Below are 27,547 nucleotides of genomic sequence, written 5' to 3'. Positions count from 1 at the left end.
CATCTACATATTCAGTGCCTGCTGCCCTTGACAAAATAATTGCCTACTTTACATTAAAAAAAAACTGGTAAGCTGGTAATACTGCAATAGGGAATGACTGAGAAACTGACAGCTAGGCATCCTATACAAAAGAGGACACTCAGGCATACAGAACCCCTATCCCCCCTTAAAATGCAACAAATAATTGTCAACTAAGGCTTTACATACCATACCTCCATACCTCTCAACCTCTTAGCATAAGAAAGCTGGACAAAGCCTAAAATAGTGGGGAGGCGGGGACGGGACAAAGGCCCCCAAAAGAGGGACAGATTAAAATATTGCTCTTACAGACATAGAAGCATTTGTCTTAGCATACATTTTCTGAAGGAAATGAGGACCGAAACTCAAGTGTTTGACATTTAGCTATTTAAATCCTCAGTGATTTGCCAGAAAACCATAAATTCTGTGAGGAATAGGCCAAAACTAGGAGGCAAAAATCTGGACAAATCTGGACAGCTGAGAGGTATGCATACCTCTCGATCTCTTAGTGCAAAAATATGGACAAAGCCTAAAATAAATGTGGATGCAATGGCCAAACAAATAGGGGCAGTTTAAGTATTTTTTTTAACTTAGAAAGTTGCTAGAACACTTATTAAAAATATATTGTGTTGTAAACTCTTCACTGCCCATTAAAAGTGCAACACGTGGCAAATTTTATAGGCACAATAAGACATTGTGAGCTGTATACTGACTAGATATTGATCTACTTATGGAGCTGAAATTAACACAACACATGCCTTCATGGTTTGCAGTGCTATTTAGTGACTTCAGTCCTCCCTGATTTGCCAGAAAACCACAAAGTATGAGAAAGACAAAAGATATAATGCTAAATCTGGACACTTGAGAGGGACCTCATATTTCTGGTCCATTTTCCATAGTTATGGTTTTCTGGAAAATTACTGGTAAATCTTTCAAGACTGAAGTTAGAAAATAATGACAGAGATTTGAGTTTCAGACTTCATACCCTTTAGAAAATTCAGCACCAATGCAAAACCAGTCAGCTTTCTATCAACTTTAAGTCTGTAAGAGCAATATTTAAAAAGTGTCTCTGTTTTAGGGCCTTTATCCCACTTATCTAGGGTATGACGCACACTAGTTTAAGTTATGCACACACACACACACACACACGCACACACACGCACACACACACGCACACACACACGCACACACACACACACACACACACTAGTTTACGTTTTATATACACACACACACACACACACACACACACACACACACACACACTAGTTTGTTATGCACTCACACACACTAGTTTGTTATGCACACACACACACACTAGTTATGCACACACACACACACGCACACTAGTTTGTTATGCACACACACACTAGTTATGCACACACACACACACACACACACACTAGTTTGTTATGCACACGCACACTAGTTTATGCACACACACTAGTTTTAAGTTATGCACACACACACACACACTAGTTTGTTATGCACACACACACACACACATACTAGTTATGCACACACACACACACACACACACACACACACACACACACACACTAGTTTGTTATGCACTCACACACACTAGTTTGTTATGCACACACACACTAGTTATGCACACACACACACTAGTTTGTTATGCACACACACACTAGTTTATGCACACACACTAGTTTTAAGTTATGCACACACACACACTAGTTTGTTATGCACACACACACACACACATACTAGTTATGCACACGCACACACACACACACACAAACACACTAGTTTGTTATGCACACACACACACACACACACACACACACACACACACACTAGTTTAAGTTATGCACACATACACACACACTAGCTTAAGTTATGCACACACACACTAGTTTGTTATGCGCACACACACACTAGTTTGTTATGCGCACACACACACTAGTTTGTTATATACACACACACTAGTTTGTTATATACACACGCACACTACTTTGTTATACACACACACACACACACACACACACTAGTTTAAGTTATATACACACACACTAGTTTGTTATATACACACACACACACACACACACACACACACACACACACACACACACACACACATATCTACCACAGCAGCACATGCATATGACTCTTTCACAAAGCAACATACACAGACGTACACACACCTACTCTCTTGCACAGCAACAAAGACTTTCTTCCAAAAGAATGAACGACTAGATTAAATTCCATACACACACACACCTACTCTCACACAGTAACACACACACTTCATATCTAACACAAACAAAACAGCAAGTTTAAATTCCATACACATACCCACACACATTCTCTCTTACAGAAATTAACAGTTTAAATTACACATAGAAACATACACTTACTATCTTTAATTTTATAATCCAAACGTAAACACACAGAAACATAACTCTTCTCTTGAACGGCTGTCCTGGCTTAAACTCCACGCAGAACTGCAGAATGCATTTTGATGATGTTGGCATTGTGACGCATGCACGTTTCTCCTTAAGGAAGACTCTCACACAACAAACTACAGATTTTTTTTAAAGCCTCCTGGCTAACCTGTACGTGGGAGGTTGCTTGCCGCGCCTCCCCTCCCCCACCCTCCGCCCTCTGGTTCCAGCACCAAGAAAAGCACAAACTTTATAATTAAAATAAATACATACAATGCGCCCTTTGCAAGGCCGGCCTGTATGGCGCCCTAGGAGGTCGCCTAGTTCGCCTATGCCTAAGGCCGGCCATGTTCATAGTTCATGGGTTCATAGGTAAATACTAGGCTACCAGTCTGCAGACTGTTATAAGCCTAGCCACTAACTAGAGGTCAGAGTCAAACCCTTTACCCTGTATCTGTGAGATAAAGACCTAACCATTAACCATGTCACTAGTTTTGCAGTCAGCTCCTCTGTCTCTGTTTCAAGGAGCTTAACTTCATTCTGTCATGCAAAGTAAATATATGGACATAACTGGTATTGTGGTATGATAATGTGTGGCACGTTAGCTTGTTCTTATCTGTATTACTTGTTTCACAGGAACATGCTGTTAATTTGGAAAAATACATTGCAGAAGAATTTGTAAAACTGCACCAGTTTCTCCATGACAAGGAGCAAAAACTCATTCAACAGCTTAACAGCAAAGCATCAGAAATTCTGAGAGAGATGGAAGAAAATCTTGAATGCATTAAAACTGACATTACAGAAATTCACTCGGCAGCAGTGTATGATACTAACTTTGAAATCAAAACAGAAGTAGAGGTTCTGGAAGTTCTGGAAGAGAGAAATGATGACACAGACGATCTGACAACCACTGAGGAATCAGTGTCAGGTGACACCTCAGAACATGGAAGACACAAAGCTAATGGAGTTCTATCAGTAAGTCCACCTTTGATTTTTGCTATTGCATGTCTTTCTTTTTGGAAAGTGAAAACTTGTGTTTGCAGCTGACAGAAACATTTCAGATAACTTCCCAGCAGTCTAAATTATATGCAGTAATGTGCTTATTTTTTAATTATTTTTGTTTTTGTTTTCTTAATTTGTTCTGTTCATTTGCCAGAAACTGATCCCATTTTACATCAAGGCAAAATGGATCTATATTATATATTCGAAGCTTCAAAATTTCAAACCTGATATGTTCGACAATATATGAGCGAAACGTGAAACTTCGAATATATAATAAAAAAGTAAAAAAAAAAAAAAAAAAATTCCCTTAACACTCTGAGCAGAATCCCTCCTTATTTAAATACACTAACTCCAAGACTGCACTTCAGTGCAGAAAAGAGAAATGTTTTCATTCTGAGCGTATGGAGCCATTGCCTTTCACCTTCAAACTTTTCAAAGTTCGATTATATGGTGTCGACCATATGACATTCGAACTTTGAAATGTTCACCAATTTAATAGGGACCTGGCAAAACTTGCCATCTCCCAACATATTGAAATAAACATGCTGGTGCTAGAAAAACAACAAAATTAATTTCCTAACATGTCAAAACAAACTCCTTGAGTAGAAAAAAATGAAATGTCTCAACCTGTACCAACTATGAGATCTCTGGAAAATCTTGATGAGTGGATGGGAAATAGGAAATTCACCCTGGGATCACTTCTGTGGCTCTGCTCGACAAGGGCACAGGAAAATAACCTTCTTGGGTGGCAAAAGCCAGGGAACCTTGTTGGCTAGGCTTACTTAGGCCCTTGGGCTGATAGCCTAGTACCTACCTATGAATAATTGAATCTTGAAACTTTATCTAAGAATTTGGTAAAATTTGTACATTTTTAATCACTGAATTATGAGATATTAATATTGTCAGGTTTATCAGTTTTAATCATTAAGGTGACTAGTTTATAAACAGGCTTAACCAAGGAAGGAGGTACCAGGGGAATAGTGCATGCATGAAAAAAGCTATATTTGTAAGGACCAAGTCAAGAATATTCGGCCCTGTAGTGGGTTTTATAATCTGTTCCAGGAAGCTTTTGTTATGAAACAAAGAACTTATGAATGTATCCTACATATGAGGTACAGGTTCATGAGTAGTTAAAGTGGGTCTATATTATATGAGCGAATCGCACCAATTGTGAACACTCATAATATCGAACGTACTGGACCTTGAAGTGCTTTTTCTGAGATTGCAGTACAGTGAAGAATGGGATATTTGCCCTTTCCTCACTGTAGTGTGATCTCTGAGTTGGAATATATATTTAGTGGGGGTGTGGGAGGCACAGCCCCCCACAATAGGAAGTTGGAGGTCCAATACATTCCATATTATGAGCATTCGCAATTTGTTGCATTTCGCTCATATGATATAGATCCGTTAAAGTCTCCCAAAAAAGTTTTTGTTTATATGTAGTTCATTGATTACATTTAAAAACCTTACATAATTATCAGGAGACATAGAGAGAGGCCTGCAACAGGTTATAATGTAATAGCTGTGTTTGAGTCCCTGGAAATCTATCTAGAGGTGATGTGGTCCCTAACAAATATGGAGATGCCATCACAGTTGCCAATGACTATGAAGACACAGTAGATACAAAACCTAGCTATGCAAAGAGTGCTTTCTTAACATGGAGGTGCTTCAAATGCAGGAGGGCCTCAATGTTGGGCAACTTGATGTTGAGACTTCTGGCATTGAGCAGAACCACCTTAATGTGATCCTGTTTTGGATTTGATGTGTTAGTTATGTTGGCATGTCCATCAGCTGTTCTCAGACTAAAACTAAAAAGGCACTATGACTGCATCAAAGCTTTAGCCAGTAGGTTGAAGGCTTGGAACAAGAGCTGTAGGCTGTCCATGGCAGAACATGTAGGACTGTCTAGCATTTCATCTCATGTTGACACATACTGGATCTGGTACCAAATATTTAGCCAATTGTTGATGCTACTTATCTTGTCTTTGTACATAGTCATCATTCTTGGGAAGGAAGGAAGGATTCCTCGCAGGATAATAATCTTCCCTGCATTTGTGATTTGCATGGAGTGTTCCGACATGCTTCTCTGCATATCCCTCAGAGTTTTGCATGCCAAGTCGTTCACTCCCACATAGTCACATTTGCCAAGTGAACGTGCCTTAAGGTCTCCTGAGGCATTAGAGATCTTAGCATCTGAAAGACAATTCTCCATCACCCTGTCTTTGTCCAGAGAGGACAGATGGGAGTCTTCAGTTGCTAAAACATTTTTATTTATAGAGTAGTGTGGTGTACTGCATCTGAAATTATTTAAATCCTGGTGACTCTCTGTTGGAAGTATGCCAGAAGATGTTGTGGTGTTAAATTTTCACTGAGACCAAGTCTTCATGGATATGGGAGGCTTTGGCAGTAACTTTTTTACAGCTATAGTGGAGACATTTTACAGTATGTTAGTGTAGATTGTTTTGGAATGTGTGATACCCACTGTCTGTGCACTTTTGTGGGAGTGAGGCCTCCTTGTTAGTTAAATGCTTACATCTCTCAAAAACATAATGTCTTAGTATATACTAATTAAAGTTCATTATCTGTGAGCAGCATGCAGTTACCATACCACTTAAGGATACCCAGTGCTGTGAGACTTGTAACAGAAGAAAGACCAGCTGTCTGTCCTTCTGTATTAGTCCAGTGGTTTGCAGAATTTGTTGAAATACAGAGTATTATATTCAGTTAAATGAGATGGTTACTGGACTTGTTGTGCTAAGTAAGCTGAGAAGTAGATAACTGTATCCTATAAATCCCAAATTAACCACTTCCTTCAGAAGGAAATCAGTTTTAGTGTGTAACTTAATGAAGGTATCCATCAAAATATTAAGTAACTGTAAAAGAGAAAGCATGTAAAAAAAAAATTACTCCATCTAAAGAATTTTGCCCACTGAACAATTGATAACAGTTGCAGTGTGTACCATAATTGCACCAAAAAACAAGTGTTACCAACCTAAGAATGCACACCATTACTACACATCTGTTTTAAACGAAATGCTATGAATATCGATAGTGATATCCCCTCTCCTGCTATTTCCAGTCATAACAAAAAGGTAAACCAACACTTGTTGGCCTCCACATACTGTTGTTTTAGAGAACCAGTAACTATGATGTGCCATTTCTTTGTTGGAGTTTCCTTCCAGAGAATTGCTTAGTTTGAAAAAGTGATGCCTGTGTAATCCAGTCTAGTAGTCTTGAGGAAAACATGTTGAGGGAGGTGTGCTTAACCCAATAGCAGAAATTTAATGTCAACCAGAGGTGGAAGTCGAGCTCTAGGTGCATTTATATTGTCTTCCTTCCCTTTTAACCCAAAAGTATTTGTGTAACAGGGCAGGACAGTATCCTGTTTGCATGTGGGTCATTTGGTTATGAACAGTGCTAGCAAAGATCTAATGATTCTATTATTTTAACCTATAGAAGGGGTTTAGACATTTATTAAATGACAGAAATTAGTTATTGCCGTCAAATGAGAATATAATTGTTTTTTCCAAGCTCTCAGAGAATCATAAAATGTACATCTTGGATCTGGTAGTCAGTTTAGATTTGTAAGTATTCCTTTTTTGAATGAAAAGGGGCTGGTTAAAGGAAACATTTATACACTTTTCACACTTGGTTGGAGAAGACCATGTGTATATTTGTGTAACCAGTGCCTTTTGGTGGTCTCATGTGAGTAGAGGAATTTGATGAAGTGCATGTTTGAAAAAGATGGAGTTTAGCTGTAAGAACTGCTTTAATAGTACAGCAGAGTGAGGTTCAGAATTATTTTCAATGACAAGTTTTAAACTTACAAGACCCTACTTAATGCAGATCTGTGTAGAAACATTTTCTGAGATTGACAATTAGAATAAAAGGCTAGGCTGTTGTCTGTCTGGACATCTTCAGAGTTCCATGATCTCCCTAACTTGCCTTATCCTTTCTGGGCTGATGCCAACCTCAAGTCTTGATCAATATCTTATTGTCATTTCTGACCGATTTCATACCATGAGGAGATGCAGTTTTTTTCTTGAATATTCCTGTGTTTGAAAATGTTTACATCTGCTTACAGATTAGCTTATGATTCCTCCTTAATAAGAATGCCTCCTGAGTTTCAGGATGGAAGTTCAGGAAAATTAGCGCTGCTTTGTCAGCAGCACATAATTTCCTCTTGTTCACCATGGGAGTTGTACATTCTGTGTAAAACCCACTGCAACATTTTGGCTGTTGAGACAACCCTGTAAATGGAAGCTGGAGCAAAAAAAGGGAGCATCATCTTAAGAGGGCTAACTTAATTAAAATGGTGGGGGGGAGTACTTTGAGGGCTAACCTAATTAAAATGGTGAGGGGAATACTTTCTGTGGGCTAACTTAATTAAAATGATGGAAGTACTTTCTGTGGGCTAACTTAATTAAAATGGTGGGGGGAGTACTTTCTGTGGGCTAACTTAATTAAAATGGGAGGAGTACTTTCTGTAGGCTAACTTAATTAAAATGGTGGGGGGAGTACTTTCTGTGGGCTAACTTAATTAAAATGGTGGGGGGAGTACTTTCTGTGGGCTAACTTAATTAAAATGGTGGGGGAGTACTTTCTGTGGGCTAACTTAATTAAAATGGTGGGGGGAGTCTTTCTGTGGGCTAACTTAATTAAAATGATTGGGGGAGTACTTTCTGTGGCTAACTTAACTAAAAATGGTATGGTGGGAATGGTTCTTTCTATGGGCTAACAATTAAAAATGGTGGGAATAGTTCTTTCTATGGGCTAACTTCATTAAAAATTACAGGAATAGTTCTTTCCATCAGAGTATTAAGTTGTACAGGTCACTATGCAAGGGTGCCAGGAAGAAACTTAGCAGTATCCTCTTCATTGTCATTAGTAGTGTGCCCAGATATTTGGGTCAGTTAAACCTTATTGTTGGTAATTTTGTTCTCTAATACAGGCCTCGTTGAGCAGGAAGAGGCCCATTATCTAAACTGATGCTTTAGAACCAAGCATAACTCTGAAAAAAAACTGCCTTTCAGCTCAAAGTGCCAAACAATGCATTTATCTTCAAACCACCTGGGTGTACATATATGGCTGTGGTCAGTAAGGATTTTCTCTTAGCTGTACCACTAAAGTATTCACTGCTAATGTAAAGAACATGGAAGAGAGTGGGCATCCTTAATAGGTTCTCTGCTTTAGTTAAAACTGGGAGGACATAAAACATACTTGGGCTGTGGGCAGTGCATAATAATTTACATATATTGGCCAAGGGTCCTTAATTCCATATTTGTTTATCATCAATCAGACAAACTGACAGTAATTGAAGAAAAATATTTGTAAACGTCCAGAAGCATAGTAACGTGGTGTTTGTTGTGAGTTATCCACTTGTGCAGGATTCACATATAGTCAGGTAAAGTCCAGTATATATGACAATGTTTCAGAGATCACCCTTGTACAGGACATACAATTGTAGGTAAGCGACCCACAAACCTCTTCACTGGCAGAATTTTCATCTTATTTTTGGAAGAAGGGAAAAGAAGCTATAGATATGAGTTTTGCAGCATGTTTGCCCCACTTGGGGAATAAAATGGTCTTGGGTACTTGTGCTACTAATAGTCCATTTTAAGTTAGAGTGTATACCAACCTTGTGAGAACTGGAATCCAACCATCCTTAAATGTTATGTATCATGTAATATCTCATGCTACATCATTGTCATTGAACACACGTAATATCCTGTGATAGTCCATGTCTCATGACATTCCATTGTCATCAGTCACATGTAATATCATGTGGTACTCCATTATTGGCAGTCACATGTTATATCCCATGATACTCCATTACCAGTCATGTAATGTCCTGTGATACTGCTTTATCATTCAATTGTAATATGCTTTGCTGCTCCATTATCATCACAGTGATGGTCCATTATAATCAGTGACGTGGAATGTCCTGTGTTACTTCAGTATCATCAGTTATATACAGTATGCCATGATAATCCGTCATCTCCTATCTTGTGGAATATCCTGTGATACCCAATTGCTTTCAATCACATGTAATATCCTATTTATTGCATTATCATCAGCCATGTGTAATGTCATGTGATACTCCATTATTACATGTAATAGGTTCATACTAGGCTATCTGCCCTAGGGCATTTATAAGCCTAGCCAGAGTGTGTTTGGCTTTCACTACCCATTTTAAATGAATTTTGCTATGCCCTTTTTCGAGGTTAGTATACTGTGCCTCTGTCTAATAGTGACACAGAAGTGATACCCGGGGTAAACCTACGATCTCCCATCCACTCATCAAGATTCCTCTTGAAGAGAGTCGATGAGGGACTCTGCCTAACCTGGACTGGGATTTTATTCCAGAGTGAAGGGAGCCTCTGGTTTGTGAATCTGTCCCTCCAGCATGTCCTGTTTATTTCGGTGCTGAGGTTCAAGTCTCTCGAGCGCGTAGCTCGATGGGATTTGGATTTTCTGAGGTGCAGCATGTCCATTAATTCCGGGTTATACATGGCTTTATACGTCAGGCACAGATCGCCTCTGAGCAGACGGTATGCCACTGAGTAGAGCTGGAGTTTCTTTAACCGGGCAGCATATGGCATCTGTTTGAGTCCTTTGATCCTCTTGGTGAGGTACTTTTGGGGTCTTTCCAGTTGTTGCAGGTGTCTGGTAAGGTACATCTCAAAAGGGGCATTGTACTCAATTATGGGCCTGATGAGGGATGAGTAAAGAGGCACGATGACCTCCCCTGATCTAGATGTGAATCCCTTCATGATTAGGTGGTCTATATACAATGTTTTTCTAACCACTTTGGCCACGTGGTTTTCACATGAGAGATTGCTATCAACTTGGGTCCCCAGGTCCCTAATTACTTCTCCCGTACTTAATGGATTACCATCTATGTGGTTATTTGTGGGCACTTTGTTTTTGCTAAAGGGGATGACTATACACTTTTTGGCGTTTAGCTTGAGGCCATGGCTCTGGCACCAGTTGTCTGTTTCTATGAGGCCCTTTTGAAGGATGCTTGTGTTGGCTGGAGAGTCGATTATGGCACCTAGTTTGCAGTCATCTGCGAACTTGGTCAGCCACAGTCCTTCCGTGTTGGCCTGTACCTCCAAGAAATATATACCAAACAAGAGAGGTCCCAGGACTGAGCCTTGTGGGATGCCACTTGTAACTGGTTTGGAGTCTGACATGGCTCCAGAAATTCTAACCATGTGGGTTCTGTCCTTGAGCCACTTTGCAACCCATCTAGTGACATAGGGGTTTATATTTAAGCTGGTGAGCTTATCTATAATGCCCGAGTGGGGTATTGTATCGAAGGCTTTTGCGAAGTCCAGGTAGGCTGTGTGGACCACCTTCCCCTCGTCAGTGGCCTTGGTGACTGTTTCAAAGAAATTGACCAGGTTTAAGAGGCAGGATCTGCCCTTAACAAAGCCGAACTGGGTAGAATCCAGTGTCTGTAGGTCCCCAATATCTTTATTTATGAGATCCATGATGATCCTTTCCATAGCTTTGCAGACCAAGCTAGTCAGGCTTATGGGGCGATAGTTTCCAGGATCCGTTGAGGCACCACCTTTGTGGAGAGGGACTACTGTTGCTGTACGCCACTCTTTGGGTAGATATCCTGTAGTAAGGCTGAGATTGAACAGTAGTTTTATGTCTGGGTTTAGCTCTTCTTGGAGTTCATGTAGGACGCAGCCCGGGACACCGCCTGATCCCATTGATGCTGTGTTTTTTGCTTTGGAGAGGGCGGCTCTTACCTGAGCATCTGAGATGTCAGGGGGCAGCACTCTGCTGGGATAGATATTTGCCCTTTTGGTGGGGGGGGGGAGACGTTTGCGTTGAACCTGTCAACTAGGATGTTGGCAATGTCTGTGGGTTCGGTGTATTTTTTGTCATTTTGGACTAATTCTGAGCATATCTGGGAATTCCCACCCAGGTTCCTAACATAACTAAAGAAAGGCTTGTGATTATCCTTAGTGTCCTGTGCAATTTTTCTCTCAAAGCTGGCCTTAGACGATTTTATGAGTGCCCGTAGTTTTTTGCTAATACTGATCAGTGATGCCTTCCCTTTTTGGGATTTTGCTCTATCATGTAGTATCTTCCTCCTCCTATTGTATAGTTTGTTTATGGCTGGGGTCCGCCAGACAGGACGCCTGCCTTTGGAGGATTGGGTCTTGGTTTTATTTGGGATTGCATGATCCATGCATTCCCGAAGATGTTTATAGAATGCGTTTAGAAAGGATTCTGCGGTCTGGGCCGTATTTTCCACAGGCCCGGGGGCTTTGAAGGATTCCACCTCAGTTTTGAGGAGTGTGAAATTTTCTTTAGAGAAGTTTTTCACTGTGGTTTTCTGGGCAGAGGGTGGGGTCGGGATGTGAATATCCAGTGAGATTAGTTTATGGTCTGATCTTACCAGTGAGGGATACACTTCTGGTCTGGAGCATAGAGCCCCCATGTTGGTGATGATCAGGTCCAGTATGTTTTCCCCTCTTGTGGGAGTGGTAACAAGTTGTTCCATAGCATTTGAGTTTATAAATTCTAGGAACCTTTGGGCTAGGGTGTTGGAGCTAGACTAATGCTCCCAGTCTATGTTTGGGTAGTTGAAGTTGCCCAATATAATGGTGTTTGGAGAGACCTTCATATACCCTGCCGCAGTGGTGCAGTGGTTAGCGTTGTCACCTCACAGCAAGAGGATCTCTGGTTTGATCTTCGGCTGGGGTGTCTTCTGTGTGGAGTCCGCATTTCCTCCCTGTGGTCGTGTGTCTTCTGTGTGGAGTCTGCATTTCCTCCCTGTGGTCGTGTGGGTTTCCTCCAGGTGCTCCGGTTTCCTCCCACATCCCCAAAGATATGCTGCAAGTGGATTGGACACATTACATGCGTGAGTGCATGCCTGCATGTGCCTTCTGTGGAAGGTTGGTTGCCGGGCTGGCAACTCGACATCGCAAAAACTCCACTGCCAATCATGAGCAGACAAGGTGATCTGCTGTGGCGACCCCTAACCGGGAAAATTCGAAAGAGAGAGAGAGAGACCCTGCAGTATGCTATTACCATTGGTCACATTTGATATCCTGTGATATTCCATTAACATCAGTAATGCTAGCTACCCTCTGGTTTGTCTCTACTGGCCCTCATGGATAGAGGAAATGTAGTTACCCCAACATGTATTTGTTTATCCCACCTTTCCGTATTTGGAATTCAGTGCACATGTAAATAGCTGCATAGACTCATCTGTCCCCCTCCAAAGAAAATACAGTACAAAATGTAAGAACAAACCAAAGTGGTGGAACCAAGATATAAACAGGTTGTATAATAAAAGAAAAAAAATCATTGATGCAAAAATAAATTTAACACTCATAATGCTAAAAAGAGTCCTGCTAAACTTAACAGGGGACTCTGGACACTAATCAAATCAACAAAGCCATATATGAGGTAAATATAGCTACCCAGGTGAAGGATAACCACAAAGCCTTCTTTGACAGTGTTAGAAACAATTCCCAGCAATGCAGAAAGTTATCTGTAAATGACATCACATACTGAGACTCCGAGGACATAGCCGATATACAAGAGGACAAATTTAGCTCAAACTTGACTCCTTCTCCCCGCGTATATTCCTAGATCACATACCCACATCTACACCCTCCTAAAAATCCCCCAATAACAAGTCCTCAAGGCACTGTCCAAGGTCATGAGCCCATTTCATTGGGGCCATATAACATACTGGGCTGCCTGTATAGTCCTATATGTTCCCAGGTAAATGTTAAGATAACTGCCCTTAAGGGCTATTATTAAGCCTAGCCAACAACCCCAGGCCAGAATCAAACTCTGCACTTTGTGTCTCTGAGGTGGTACCCTTGGCCATTATGCCAAACCCACTTCCCCAAGTGCATGCCTGACTGGAGGAGGGGTACTTATAACAACTTTCTGCACTAACCTGTTAGCAGGAAAGAGCATAGCAGTAGATTTTTATGAATAATCTGACCTGTTTTTTTTTTTTGCAGTTATAAAGAGGGGACCACATTTTTTGTAAGACCCCGTACTGGGGCTATTTATTATCAGCCCTCAAACAGACTTTGTGCCAGAAGAATGGAGACCAGTAACTGGCATTCACTTGTACAGAGGTGAGTTGTCAATGGACCCAGGTAATTATAGACCCATAAACCTGACCAACCTCACCTGTAAAGTTGTGGAAAAGATTGTTATGGAATTAATAAATAAGGACATCAACCCAGACTAGTTCAGGTCCATCAAAAGCAGATCCTGCCTAATTAACCTAGTCAGTTTATTTGGGAGTAAGAGGTTTTGCTTTAGCATGACTTTCAGTCTTCATATCCTCAGAAAATGCAACTGCCTGTAATTATTTAGTGACTTCAGTCCTCACCACTGTGCCAGGAAAACACAAATTTTATGAGAAACAGAGCAAAAATATTGACATTTTGTTAAAATCTGGACAGTTGAGAGGTATTCCTTTAGGTCTTCAAGCCAACTAATTCATGACATGATAGTCTTTTTGCTTTGTACTTGAGGAGCTAGCTTTATGCTAGTACACATGAATAAACAAACTATGGTCCTGTTTGTAACTGGAGAAAAAAGAAAGGTCACATTCATTCATAAAAATCTGCTGGCATGCTTTTTCTTGCTTCTGGTTTTGTTGCTTGCATTTGCAGAGCATTTGTGCAGGTGTTGTAATGGTAATTATACAGTAAAGGGACATTAACATTTCAAAATGTACATGCTGATTGGACAAACTCATCAGCAAGCTCGTAAATTGAACGCTCCCCACAGGAGGTAGTTCAGTAAGTTCACTTTCTCAGTCACACGACTGATCAATTTAAGAAGGAAAAAAAAAATTCCATCCGCATCCAAGACCCCTTTTTCCCATTTTTGCATATGGGGTCAGGGTGTCACGTCAACAGTGACAATCATCTAGAGACCAGGTTTACATTGCTGCGTGGCTAGCCTTGCCACTGTAGTTCATCCACACCACACACACACATATCTGTGGCCAATTTAGAGTGTCCATTCCACCTACTGCATGTCTTTGGAATGTAGGAAGAAACCAGAGCACCAGGAGGAAACCCACAAGAACACAGGAAGGACATGCAGACCCCACACACAAGGCATCCCAGCAAAGAGTCAAACTGGGGAACCGCTTGCTGTGAGGAGACAGTGCTATCCACTGCGCCACTGTTCCCTCAGTAGTACACTGCTCCATAGTGCATAACCATTTGGTGCATTAAAAAAACTACCAGATAAACAAAGAACAAGATAGTCCAACAAGAATTCCAAAATAATGCAGAAGACCTCCAGTTCTTCACAAGAACAACATGTAATATATGCTAAAAAGCAGTTAAGCGCCTTCATCCTTTGTAAATGAACCATGGACTTTCTCAAAACTGCTATTTAATGAGTTTTCCCACATTTAGACTCATCTGCAACCACATGACAATTCACCCCACAATAATAAAGTTTGTAATGTCTGACATAATTTTAAAAATAAAACTTACTTCAGATAAACCAAATCCACCATAAAAATTGATGTTTTATAAAGACTGTAAATAGTTATGATGGATTCCTACATAAGAAATGTGTGAAAATTCATTAAATGACAGGTTTGAAAAGCTCCAAGGTTCACTTTACAAAGGACAAAAGAAAAATGATTAACTTCTTTTTTATTGTATATTAAGTGTTGCGCTTGTGAAATATTGGATGTCTTCTTTTACATCTACCTGAATTCCATCAGCTCTAGCAGAAGCAAACATAAATTTAACTAATGTAACCCTTGACCTGGACAGACTATTCCTCTTTGGATACATTTTAGACCACAGTTTTGTCTGAGCCTTGCTGCATTCTCATTCTGTATGCCTCTAGTCTTATCCTGCTGCATGCTGCTGAGTCTTGCACTAATTCAGGTAACATTTGGCACTGACAAATGATTGGTTTTGGATTGTTTCTCCTGCAGCTGTTACTCATATTCTAACCCAGCTGTTCTCATACCCCCTCTGTCCTGTGGACCCCATCCATTTTCTGTGCACCACTGGCCATTAAATTAATTTGCCCTACTGTTACATAACCATATTAGTAATTCCACCAGTCGGTTTCTCCACCACCACAGAGTGGATATCTTGTTCCTGCTACATCTTGTCTACCATCTTGGACCATTTTGTGTAGATTTCTTAAGTAATCCTTCATGGTTTGTCACCCTCAGATTACTCTGCAGCTGTCTTCCAGTAGCTTCTACAACTATCTCACAGCCCCATGCCTTCTCCATCTTATCCCTGCTCCTACGTTTTCATTCCTACTCAGCTGTGATCCCACTTTTTCTTTCCATCTTTCAAGGCTTCCCTCTTTGCTTCCTGTTTTCCTGTTCCCTAAATTAGGTCACCAAGTCTTTTTCTACACACAAATCTTTAACTGGAACTCTGTGCCTCCTACTGCTGACCTTAATGTGTGTAGAGGGGAGGGAGAGATAGCAGCAAAGGGACAGTTTTCAACTCAAAAATGAAGACTTTGTGACTTGCATAATTGTGGAAAGGAAATTTGCACTTGTTAATGACTGATTTAGTTTTACTGTTTTAACTGCACTTCTGGTAACAAATGCCAGTGCTACTATGCTCAAAAAAAATAACACAATTTACATTAAAAGCATTACATGAAAACAGCATATTTTTCACCGACTGCAGTAAAAGAAAAGATGAACTGCGCCATGTGTCTTTTACAGGCTCCAGAATCCTTTGAGGATGTTGCTGTTACTTTCTCAGCAGAGGAGATGAAGATGTTAACAAAACAAGACAAGGAGCTTCATAAGGAAGTGATGTTAGAGAACTATGAAACCTTAGTTTCAGCAGGTAGGTCTTGTCCCATCTTAAGGAGTGGTCTTTGTTCTGAGAATTATGAGTACCTTATTAAAATGCTATGCCGAGATGTCTTGTGTGTTTTATTTGCTACCTGAGTAAGTGAACCAGTCACTGAGGACCTTTTAGTCATGAATATATGTGTCTATACACACTGAGCAGAGTGGAGGAGAGGTGTTGACTACAACTCTTGCTGAGATATATAAGTATCCTGTTTTTTTTTTATTCTTTATAATGATTATTGTTTCCAGCAATTTATATATAGCACTTTTTTATTGCCTGCTTCATAGTTTTCGAGTGCATTGTTATTGCTATTAACTAATCTGCATGGGTAAGTGATTTGTTTGCAGTTAAAAAAAAACATTCTGTAGAGACTCATTGCTCCTTTATCTGTTTAAAACTTTCGTTTTGTGGCTTTCTGTAGTGCTTACTCTCTGCAGGCTAATAGCTTTAGTATTGTCCCCACCTTCCCTCCCTGTTGGTGTCTTGGTGTTATACTTGGTGGCTTTGCAGTTACTCGCCCCTACTGTAAATCTGATCTGGGACACTCCTCCCAGTCTAGTGTCATTAGCTCATTCTACCTAATACAGAGAGAACATTTGATAAGGCCTTCTGTTTCTCCTTTTTCCTGAATCTCCTTGGTTCTGACTGTGCTTCTCAAACATTTTGGAAATATAGAGTATATTTTAGAGCATTTATTATAACTGTAATTGCCTTAATATTACTACACCTCAAGTGCTCTAGGTTGCACTGCATCTGAAGTGTTTGTGTGTTTTAGCTGTTTTTCTGTATATGTAGACTAGCTACTTATTCTGCTGTGTTACTGCCTCTTAAATCGTTTTTCAGTTGTGCACTTGCTTTGCTTCATTTAAAAAGTTTTTAATTGCTAATTTTGTAGTGTTATAATTGCATTTACTGTTTTTAATTGCATTTACTGTTTAGGACTACACACTCAAGTGTGTTAGCCTTTTCTGTGTTTATTTACTGTATTATTGCATTGTTTAGCCTGTTTCAACAACAAACAAATACTCTCTTGTTTGCTCATTTCTCTCCTTTCCTAGCTAGTCCAGATCCCAGACTTTGCTTGTCTTAGGACTTTATTTTCTGTGTTCAGAGCTATCCAGACCTTGCTGTAGTAGAGGGAAGTCCTACTGCTTACCAGTGGGACTGGTGAGCATTGTACTGCCTATCTAATGCTAGAGGAGCGGTTTCCAGCTCTGAAATTGTAAATTAGCCTTTTTGGGCTGATTTCTATCCCTTTCAACTTTCTGGCTTAAAAATGCGTGTGTTTGCACATTTTTCACATTGTGCAGCACTGCGAGGCTACAGTTAAACTATTCCAGTTGCCAGGAAGTCTGCTCTTCAAATTTTCCCTTAGAACTAGCTGGTTTCTCAGTAGTAGCACTAAAATCTGAACCCCTGTGACTAGCACTTGCTCTAGAATCTGCTGGAAAGCACTAGGAAGCCTGTAACTGATTCAAGCACTTAGTTCTCCTTGTCAATAAGGAGAAATTAATCCTAGGCACTAAGCCTATAATTGCAAAATACCTTGCAAAGGTAAGAAAAAACAGCTGTTAAACTGTACAAAAAAGCACCTAAACAGGCATGTCCAAGGGTCATCTTCCGGTGATTTCTCCTGTCCACCTGGTGAATCTGGGCATATTGGGGCAGTGCGGCAACTGCCTCATGTACACAGACAATCCTCTCCTCCTACCACCCAACACTACAACCTGCGAGAAGATGCACTTACATAGCCAAACTGGAAGCAAAGCTCTCTCCTGCCAAGATTGTGCTAGACAGTCAAGAGGAGAAGGTTAACACCTGCATTACACCTCAAGCAACTCATAGCCCTTCAAAACCCACACCATTAACACCCACACATAGCAACACTAAACCCACATATGCAGAGACCCTTAACATTAACCTGCTCAAGCAACAAGGACCTGCAAAGCAGAAATGCAAACAAACACCAGTCACAACCATAGCTCACAACACCAGTGTGCCACCAAAAAACAGCTCCTAAGGCAAGACAATGTACCCAACACTTTAGTTATAGGTGACTCTATAGTCAGGCACACCGATGTCCCACTCACGAGGCTGAACAAGGAGGCACACTGATGTCCCACTCACGAGGCTGAACAAGGAAAAAATTACAGTCCGCTATCTGTCGGGTGCCAGGATCCGCCACATAAACGCATGCACTCAAGTCACTCCACAACAAGTACAAATATGACTCTGTCATTGTCCATGGAGTGAATGACTTGAGACGTACCTCCCTGGACTACATGAAAAGAGACATGGAAGAGCTCTTGGATCATGTGACCCAGGCAGGTATGACCCTAGCCCTGAGTAGCATCCTGCCTTCGCTCAGAATGATACCACAGTATAAGGACAAAATGATTGACTTCAACAATTGGCTAAGCTTCTGGTGTCATTCAAAGGGGATCCAGTATTTGTCTGCCTGGGAAGACATGATCAACAAACCACGATGCTTTGCCAGAGATGGTCTGTACCTGTCACCCCTGGGATTCGGGTTACTGGCTAAAGCTCTTGCCACCCCTGCTATAGTGCCTTTTTTAGGCAAAGTTCAAAGGATAAAATCACCACCGTAACGGATACAAGCATGCAAAATATGAAGGTAATGCTACTCAATGCTAGAATTCTAAACCTCAAAATGCACTCTCTCGAGGCACTCATAAAAACAGAGAACATCAATATCTGTGCAGTAACTGAGACCTGGTTCAAGGCTCCAGAGAGAACCCCTGCAATACCAGGCTACAATTCTTACCACACTTTTCGGCCACAAAACCAAGACTGAAACACTAAAGGTGGAGGAGTGTCCATATTCACCAAGGATATTCACACCTCCAGGCTAGTTGTCCAACACAATTCATCTGAAATTCTCCAGGTGCAACTAACACTAGGTAAGACTGCAATCCAAATTGTAGCTTGCTACAGATCCCCCACCATGCCCCAAGATTCTCACTACACCTTTCTAACATACTGGAAAATATTAAGATACAACCAAACACCCTAATACTGGGTGATTTCAACTACCCTGCCATTAATTGGGAAAACTACTCTGGTACCAACTCCTTTTCCCAACGGTTCTTGGAATTCATAAATTCCAATGCCCTGGATCAACTAATCCATTGTCCCACCAGGGGCTCCAATATCCTAGACCTGGTCATTACCAACATGAGAGATAGATGCTCCACACCAGTGGTCACCCCCTTATTGGTCAGGTCTGACCATAAGCAAATCACCTTTGATATCCACATCCCACCCCAACCCCCCCCCAGTAAGGAAACCTCTTTAAAAAACTTCTCCAAAGCCAACTTCATGCTACTGAAGTCAGAAGTGACAAACTTCACAACACCCACGCACACGGGATCTGGAAGTTCGACTGCAGAATCTTACACTAAGGCACTATACGAGCACATCCACTCGTGCATGAATCGTGCCATCCCAAATAGAACCAAGATGCTCTTCTCAAAAAAAAGGAAGCCAATCTGGTGGTCCCCTGCTATGAACAAACTATACAACAGAAGGAAGAAACTGTTGCAGAAAAGAGGAAAATCCCAGGATGCAAAAAACTCCCTCACCAGCATCAGTAAGAAGCTGAGATTCCTCATAATATCCTCAAAAGCTAGTTATGAAAATAAAATTGCCAGAGTCCAAAGACAACCACAAGGCATTCTATAGTTATGTCAAGAATCTAAACGGCAACACTCAGATCTGCTCTGAGCTACAACAGAATGGCATTAAATATACTGATCCCAAGGATATTGCCAATATCCTGGCAGATTGATTTAGTGCCAACTTCACCCCCCTCTCAACCCCTAAAGGGCCCATCTCAATACCAAAAGATTGCCAAATTCCAATAATCACGGCCATACAGGTAGAAACCGCACTCTCCAAAGCTAAGAATACAGCATCCATGGGACCAGATGACATCCCAGGCTGTGTACTACATGAACTACAAAATGAACTGGCACCTCACCTAAGTGTCATGTTTACTCATAGCCTCATCTCAGGCTTCGTGCCCACTGAGTGGTGCACAGCTACAGTTATCCCGCTCCACAAGGGAGGATCCGCCTTGGATCCCGGGAACTACCGTCCTATCAGTCTGACAAGCCTGATCTGCAAGGGCATGGAACGCATTATCATGGAACTTATAAACAAAGACATTGGCAACCTTCAAACACTGGACCGCACCCAGTTTGGGTTTGTGAAGGGCCGATCTTGTCTCCTGAATCTGATTGACTTCTTCTAATCAGTCTCCAGAGCTGTGGATGAGGGTAAGGTGGTCCACACAGCCTGTCTGGACCTTGCCAAGGCCTTCAACACCATCCCCCACTCTGGAATCCTAGATAAACTTACTAAGCTGGGCATAAATCCCTACGTCATTAGATGGGTTGCCAACTGGTTTACTGACAGAACCCAGATTGTAAAAGTAGCCGACTCCAAATCCAGCTCCAGACAAGTGACAAGTGGAGTACCCCAGGGTTCAGTCCTGGGACCACTCTTGTTTGGCATCTACTTCTCTGAAGTACAGGCCAACACTAAGGGACTCTGCAGTCATCTGCAAACTTTGTTAGCCAAACTGGGAGCCATTATTGAATCCCCAAATGATGTGGATATTCTACAAAAGGGCCTTACAGAAACACATGCCTGGTGCCAGAGCCATGGGCTCAAGATGAATGCCAAGAAATGTATAGTTATCCCCTTTGGAAAAAAACATGTACCCATGAATTACCACATAGGTGGTAGGACGCTAAACATTGAAAGTGTGATGAGAGACTTAGGGACACAGGTGGACAGTGGTCTCCCTTTCGATTGCCACAACAGTCAGGAAATCCTTCTATGTGGCACACCTCATCACTAATGGCTTTTCATCCAGAAAAAAGGAGGTCATTGTCCCACTGTACTCATCCCTCATTAGACCCATTATAGAGTATAATGCCCCATATGGTATGTACCTCACAAGACATCTACAACAACTGGAAAGGCCACAGAAATACCTCACTAAAAGAATCACAGGCCTAAAGCAGATGCCATATGCTGACCGTCTTAAAAAAAACTCCAGCTATACTCTGTGGCATTTCGTCTGCTCAGAGGCGATATCTGCTTAACATACAAGGCCATGTCAAACCCTCAGCTGTTGGACATGCTCCAATTAAAGAAATCCCAATCCTCAGAGCCATACGCTCCAAGGATCTAAACCTTGTCATCACAATGAACAAAACATGCTGGAGGGATAGGTTCCTGACCCAGAGACTCCCCATACTCTGGAATAGACTGCCCATATATGTCAAGCAGAGCACCTCATTGGCCCTCTTCCAAAGGAACCTTGATGATTGGATGGGAGATAGGAAATTCACCCCGATGATCATGTCAGTCGCCCTGCTAGACAGGGGCCCAGAGACGTAAATATTGTGGGAAGATATATCCAGGGAATTGTTATGGCTATGCTTCCATAGGCCTGAATGATGATAGCCTAGTACCAACCTATGAACCTATAAAAATGTGAAGTTAATGCACAATGCATCCAAATACAAAAATAAAAGGAAAAGCATATTCTGGTGCCTCATTCTACATTCCTGTCATTTATGTGAATCAAGTGGACAGTTTATAGGCTGCAGTTCAATTAGAAAAAGAAAAATGTTATTAATATAACATTTTTACAATGTATATACAGGAAGAAATTCAACATCACATACTGTTATACAGTGTTAGGAATACATTGAATCATAAAGGTAATCTTACACAATTAGTCTTGGTTTATCAGTAGCAACCTTTCAAGGCTATCCCAAAAAGTCTTAGTATGATTTATAGTTCTTATCCTGATCACTTCTTTTGCACTTGTATATAGTATTGCTGTCAAATTTAAACATTCTTTGAACATGGGAATTGAGTTCAGGTTCCAGTTTATTGTAATAACTTTTCTAGCACCTGCCAAAAGACTCCAGAGTATTTTTTGTTGGTGGGAGGAAGCTGATTTACCTGGAGTAAACCTACAAGGATACAGGAGAAGCATATAAGCTGCAAGCATAATATAAACAAAGGAATAAACTCTGGAACTAAGTAGAAAAAATAGAAACCAGACAATTCAGAAACCTGTGTTTAGATAAAGACTTCTCTGTAATGCCTCATTTTTCAGATGACCCTCGGAATACCAACATCTTTCCACACCTGAACCTATATAATCATGAGGGATCTCCCTGCTATTTGTAATGTCATACTTTGTTTTAGTGGGTTACAAGGGGTATTAACACTTTAAAAGTTTGTTTTCTTTCACTATTGCACATTCTTATTCTTGATATCACAATAGGTTTGGCCATCTGTTCTTTTTATGTAAAACTGTAATCCCTTACCCAGTGTGCATTTTTATTTGAGATACCAGATGTCCTCTTTATTTTTTGTCTCTCTCTCTCTCTCTCATGTCCATGTTCTGTTATGATTAATTGGATATTTCAGAAGCAATCTGTTGTTACTCAACTGATCTGTGGTTGAATTTTTTGTTTTTCCCCCACCCAACTGCTGTTCAAGTTGGTGGCTTTTGCTGTTGCCCACCCCTACTGTAAGTTTGATAAGGGACACTCCTCCCAGTCCCATCTCATTAGCTCATTCTACCTAATACAGGGATCATTTGGGAAGGTCAAACCCCTTAGTTTCTTAACCTTGAATTTTCTTCTGTTCCTCTTCTCTCCCTTTCCACTTTACTAAAGAAAACACTTTATTTAGCTTCTTTTACTGTATTTGTATTTCTTCTTCCTGCTCCATTACTTCATCTGGCTTTTTCTGATACTTGGTGCGGCTTGTTCTCTAAAGTGTTCGATTGCATCTTTTCTGTTGCATTTGTTGCTGCTTGTTTATATCCTGTTTAACTTGCAAGTGTTATTCTAAGCCTCTTAGTTTTGGTTTAAGCACCTGGGCTTTAGGATTACCCCTGAGCTCTCCTTGGCCTCTCTGATTCTGAAAAATATGGAAGGACAATTTCCTACAGTTTCTTCTGCCAGTCTGGTTGATATGGCCATCCTGAGACAGTGTAGCAACTGTCTTATGTACACAGACAACCACCTACTACTCCCACCTAGGAACACAATTTGTGAGAGATGCAATTACATTAGAAACCCAGAGTCTGTGTTCTGTCCCTCACAAGCCAATGTATCTGGAACTGAGGAGGTTGTCAACACAATCACTACACCTCAAACACCACCCAAGCCTACACAACACACCTGCATATGTGGAGGTCCTCAACAAAAACATACCCAAACAAAGGAGATCTCCAAGGCAAAACTGCATGCGATCTCCACAGCCCTCCACATCGCATACCATGTATAGTTCACACACCTGTGTCTCACAACCACTAAGGCTTAACCATAAACCCAACATATCAGTCATAGGAGACTCCATTGTGAGGCACACAGATGTGCCTCTTACCAGGTTGGATAAGGAGAAAGTCGCGGTTAGTTGTCTGTCAGGGGCCAGAACCCACCATGTCACACACGCACTCAAGTCTCTCAATGACAGGTACTGTTATGGCTCTGTCATAGGCCATGTTGTTGTGAATGACTTGAGACATACCTCCCTGGGCTATATGAATAGATACACGACTGAACTCACTGAATGTGTGTCCCAGACAGGTATGTCCCTAGCCTTAAGCAGCATTCTACCATAGCCCAGAATGATGCCCCAATACAAACAGAAAGTGATTGTTTTTTAACAATTGGCTTATTTTCTGGTGTAATTCTAGGGGGAATCCAGTACCTGACAGCCTGGGAAAATATGATTGACAGACCAAAATGCCTTGCCAGAGATGGCCTGCATCTGTCTCACTTGGGCTTCCGGCTTCTGGCAAAGGCACTTGCCTCCCCCATAGTGCCTTTTTTAGAAAAAGCGAAGAGGTTAAAACTACCAACATAAAAATTTCAACAAAACCCAAATTAAAGGTCATGGTGTTAAACGCTAGGAGTCTAGAGATGAAACTTCCCCCATTGCAAGCATTCTGAACCCTGGAAAATGCTGACATCTGTGCAATGACAGAAACCTGGTTCAGAGCTGTGGAGAGCACCCAGCCATGCCAGGTTACTCATCCTATCATGCATTCAGACCCCAAACTTTGGGTAGTAGCACCAAAGGAGGTGGAGTCTCAATATATATTAAAGACATACACACTTCCTGGTTGGTCAAACAGTATAACGCACAGGAGACACTCCCAGGTGCAGTTAACCATTCACAAGACCCCTGTACAAATCATAGCTAGCTACCAGCCCCCGAATCTGACTCAAGATGACCAAACTGCCTATCTAAACCTCTTTGACTCTATCAAGATTCAACCCTTTACCTTGATCCTGGGTGACTTTAGCTACCCAAACATAGACTGGAAAAACCATTCATGCCAGAACACACATGCCCAACGATTCCTTGATTTTGTCAATGCAAATTCTTTGGAACAGCTAGTCGATACACCCACAGGAGGTGGTAATATCTTGGACTTGGTATTAACCAACATGAGTAACCACTGCAGCATTAACCTCCTTTATAAGATCTGACCATAAAGCGGTCACATTCGAACTCACCATCTCCCCCGACCCCGATCTAGCTAGTGTCAAACAAAAAACTTCTCCAAAGCTGATTACAGCCTCCTGAGGGATGTTATCTCTAGGAACTGACGCCAGTATCCAAAACTATACCAAATTACTATACGAACATTTATATAAATAATCAGGAATACCTGACAGGACTAAATCATTCTCCGGAAAGAAGAGTAAACCTGTCTGGTGGACATCTGCAATAAATACATTTTTTAAAAAAAAGAAGAAAATTGCTGTCTAGGACCAAGAAGGAGCAGGTGCCCAACTGGAAGCATCTGTCCTTGACTAAGCAAATAAATAGGAGCACTACTGAAACTTCGAGTCCAAACTAGCCACATCTACTAGAGACAACTATAAGGCCTTCTTCACATACATCTGTAATCTCAATGGTAGCACCCAGTTTTGTTCAGAACTGGTGGTCAAGGACATCACATATACAAATTCCGTAGATATATCAAACTTGCTGGCTGACAGATTCAGTGAAAATTTCACCCATCTGTCCCCCCATCAGTAAATCAGGACATTCTCCGTACCTGCCCCCTTCCAGTTATATAAAGGAATCGGGTCATCACTTCTCTCTCAAAGGCAAAAAATACAGCCTCCATGGGACCAGATAACATCCCAGGCTTCATCCTAAATTAACTCAAGTAGGACCTTGCAGCACCATTAGGTGCCCTAGTCAGCAAAAGCCTGAGTACCGGCTTTGTCCCAGCTGAGTGGAGGATGGCCACTGTCATCCCTTTCCACAAAGGGGGAGTGTCCACCAATCCAGGAAATTATAGATCCATCAGCCTAACAAGCCTAATCTGCAAGGCCATGGAACGGATTATCATTGGCCTCATTAACAAGGACATTAGTAACCTCCAAACACTCGATCCACACAGTTTGGCTTCATTAAGGGGAGGTCGTGTCTGTTAAATTTGGTTGAATTTTTTGAGACAGTCACAAAAGCCATTAATGAGGGGAAGGCAATGCACACCAACTGCTTTGACCTGGCCAAAGCCTTCAACACTATTCCCCTTTCAGGCATAATAGATAAACTCTCTGTACTAGGCTTCAATCCATATGTTACCAGATGGGTATCTGTCTGGCTGATAGAACCCACCTAGTCGAAGTAGGGGAAGCCATCTCAAGCAGTTGACCTGTATCAAGTGGTGTACTTCAGGGTTTTGGTCTTGGGGCCTCTGTTATTTGGGATGTACTTTTCTGAGGTGCAGTCCAAAACCAGTGGGCTATGGCTGACCAAGTTTGCAGATGCCGGCAAGCTGGGTGCAGTCATCAGTTCCCCTAGTGATGTGGACGTCCTCCAAGAGGGTCTCACCCAAACAAATGACTGGTGCCAGAAACACGGCCTCAAGCTGAATGCAAAAAAAAATGCATCATCATCCCCTTCAGGGAGAGTGATGTTCCCACAAATTATCACATTAATAACAATGTTCTAAGCATGCAGTCATTCGTGAGGGATTTGAGCATCCAGATTGATAGCAACCTGACATTTGACCACCATGTTGCTTCTGTTGTACGTAAAACATTCTACATGGCCCACCTCATAAGTAAGGGTATCTCATCCTGGGACATGGAGGTCATAACATCCCTGTATTCTTCCCTTATAAGGCCCATTATTGAGTACAATGCCCCATTTGGCATGTTCATAGGTAGGTACTAGGCTCTCTGCCCGAGGGCATTTATAAGCCTAGCCGTGTGTCTGCTATCGCCGCCCCATTGATTAATTAACTAATCCTCTGTCAAGCAGAGCCAATGTATTTTCTGTTACCCATCCACTCGGTAAGGTTTCTCTTGAAGAGTGTTAGTGAGGGGCTCTGCCTGATGTAGTTTGGAATTTTGTTCCAAAGCATGGGTAGTCTCTGTGACAGGAATCTATCCCTCCAGCATGTTCTATTTATTGTTGTGGCGAGGTTTGGCTCACTAGAGCGTGTGGCTTGCAGTGACTTGGATTCCTTTAGGTTTAGCATGTCCATCAATTCTGAGTTGTATATGGCTTTGTAAGTCAGGCAGAGATCACCTCTGAGTAAGCGATATGCGAGTACAGCCGGAGTTTTTTTAAGTCGGTCTACATAGGACATATGTTTGAGGCCAGTAATCCTCTTGGTGAGGTACTTTTGTGATCTCTCCAGCTGTTGGAAGTGTCTTGTGAGGTACATCCCAAATGGGGCATTGTACTCTATGATGGGTCTGATGAGTGACGAGTAGAGGGGTACTATAGCCTTTTTATTTCTAGATGCGAACCCTTTAGTATTTAGATGGGCCACGTAGAAGGATTTCCTAACTACTTTGGCAATATAATTGTCAAAGGAGAGATTATTATCTACCTGGTCCCCAGATCTCTTATTACCTCTTCTATATTAAGGGGGCTGCCACCTATGTGGTAATTCGTGGGTGTTTTCTTTTTCACAAATGGGATGACTATGCATTTTTTGGCATTTAGCTTGAGGCCATAACTTTGACACCAGGTGTCCGTCTCAGCAAGGCCCTTTTGGAGGATATCCGTGTCAGCCGTAGTCAATTATGGTTCCCAGTTTGCAGTCATCGTCGAACTTGGTTAGCCATAGTCCTCCTGTGTTTGCCTGTACTTCTGAGAAGTATATGCCGAACAGTAGGGGTCCCAGGACCGAGCCTTGAAGGACACCACTTGTGACTGGTT

The 27,547-nt window shown here is 41.5% G+C and overlaps 1 protein-coding gene across 1 annotated transcript in view; it reads left to right on the top strand.

The window, feature by feature from the left end:
- The window catches only part of LOC122814448, a gene marked incomplete at its 5' end in the record, with an annotated part of 380,650 nt that overhangs the window by 186,128 nt on the left and 166,975 nt on the right, over positions 1-27,547 (top strand). The window contains one exon of the mRNA XM_044087028.1: positions 3,063-3,401. Within this exon, the coding sequence (XP_043942963.1) occupies positions 3,063-3,401 (339 nt within the window). The remainder of the gene's footprint in view (positions 1-3,062; positions 3,402-27,547) is intronic.

This window comes from Protopterus annectens, chromosome 10.part0 (assembly GCF_019279795.1).
Source record: "Protopterus annectens isolate FY-2018-M chromosome 10.part0, PAN1.0, whole genome shotgun sequence".
Taxonomy (NCBI): Eukaryota; Metazoa; Chordata; order Ceratodontiformes; family Protopteridae; genus Protopterus; species Protopterus annectens.
Note: the sequence above shows the minus strand (reverse complement) of the source record. Positions and strands in the feature narration are given on the sequence as shown.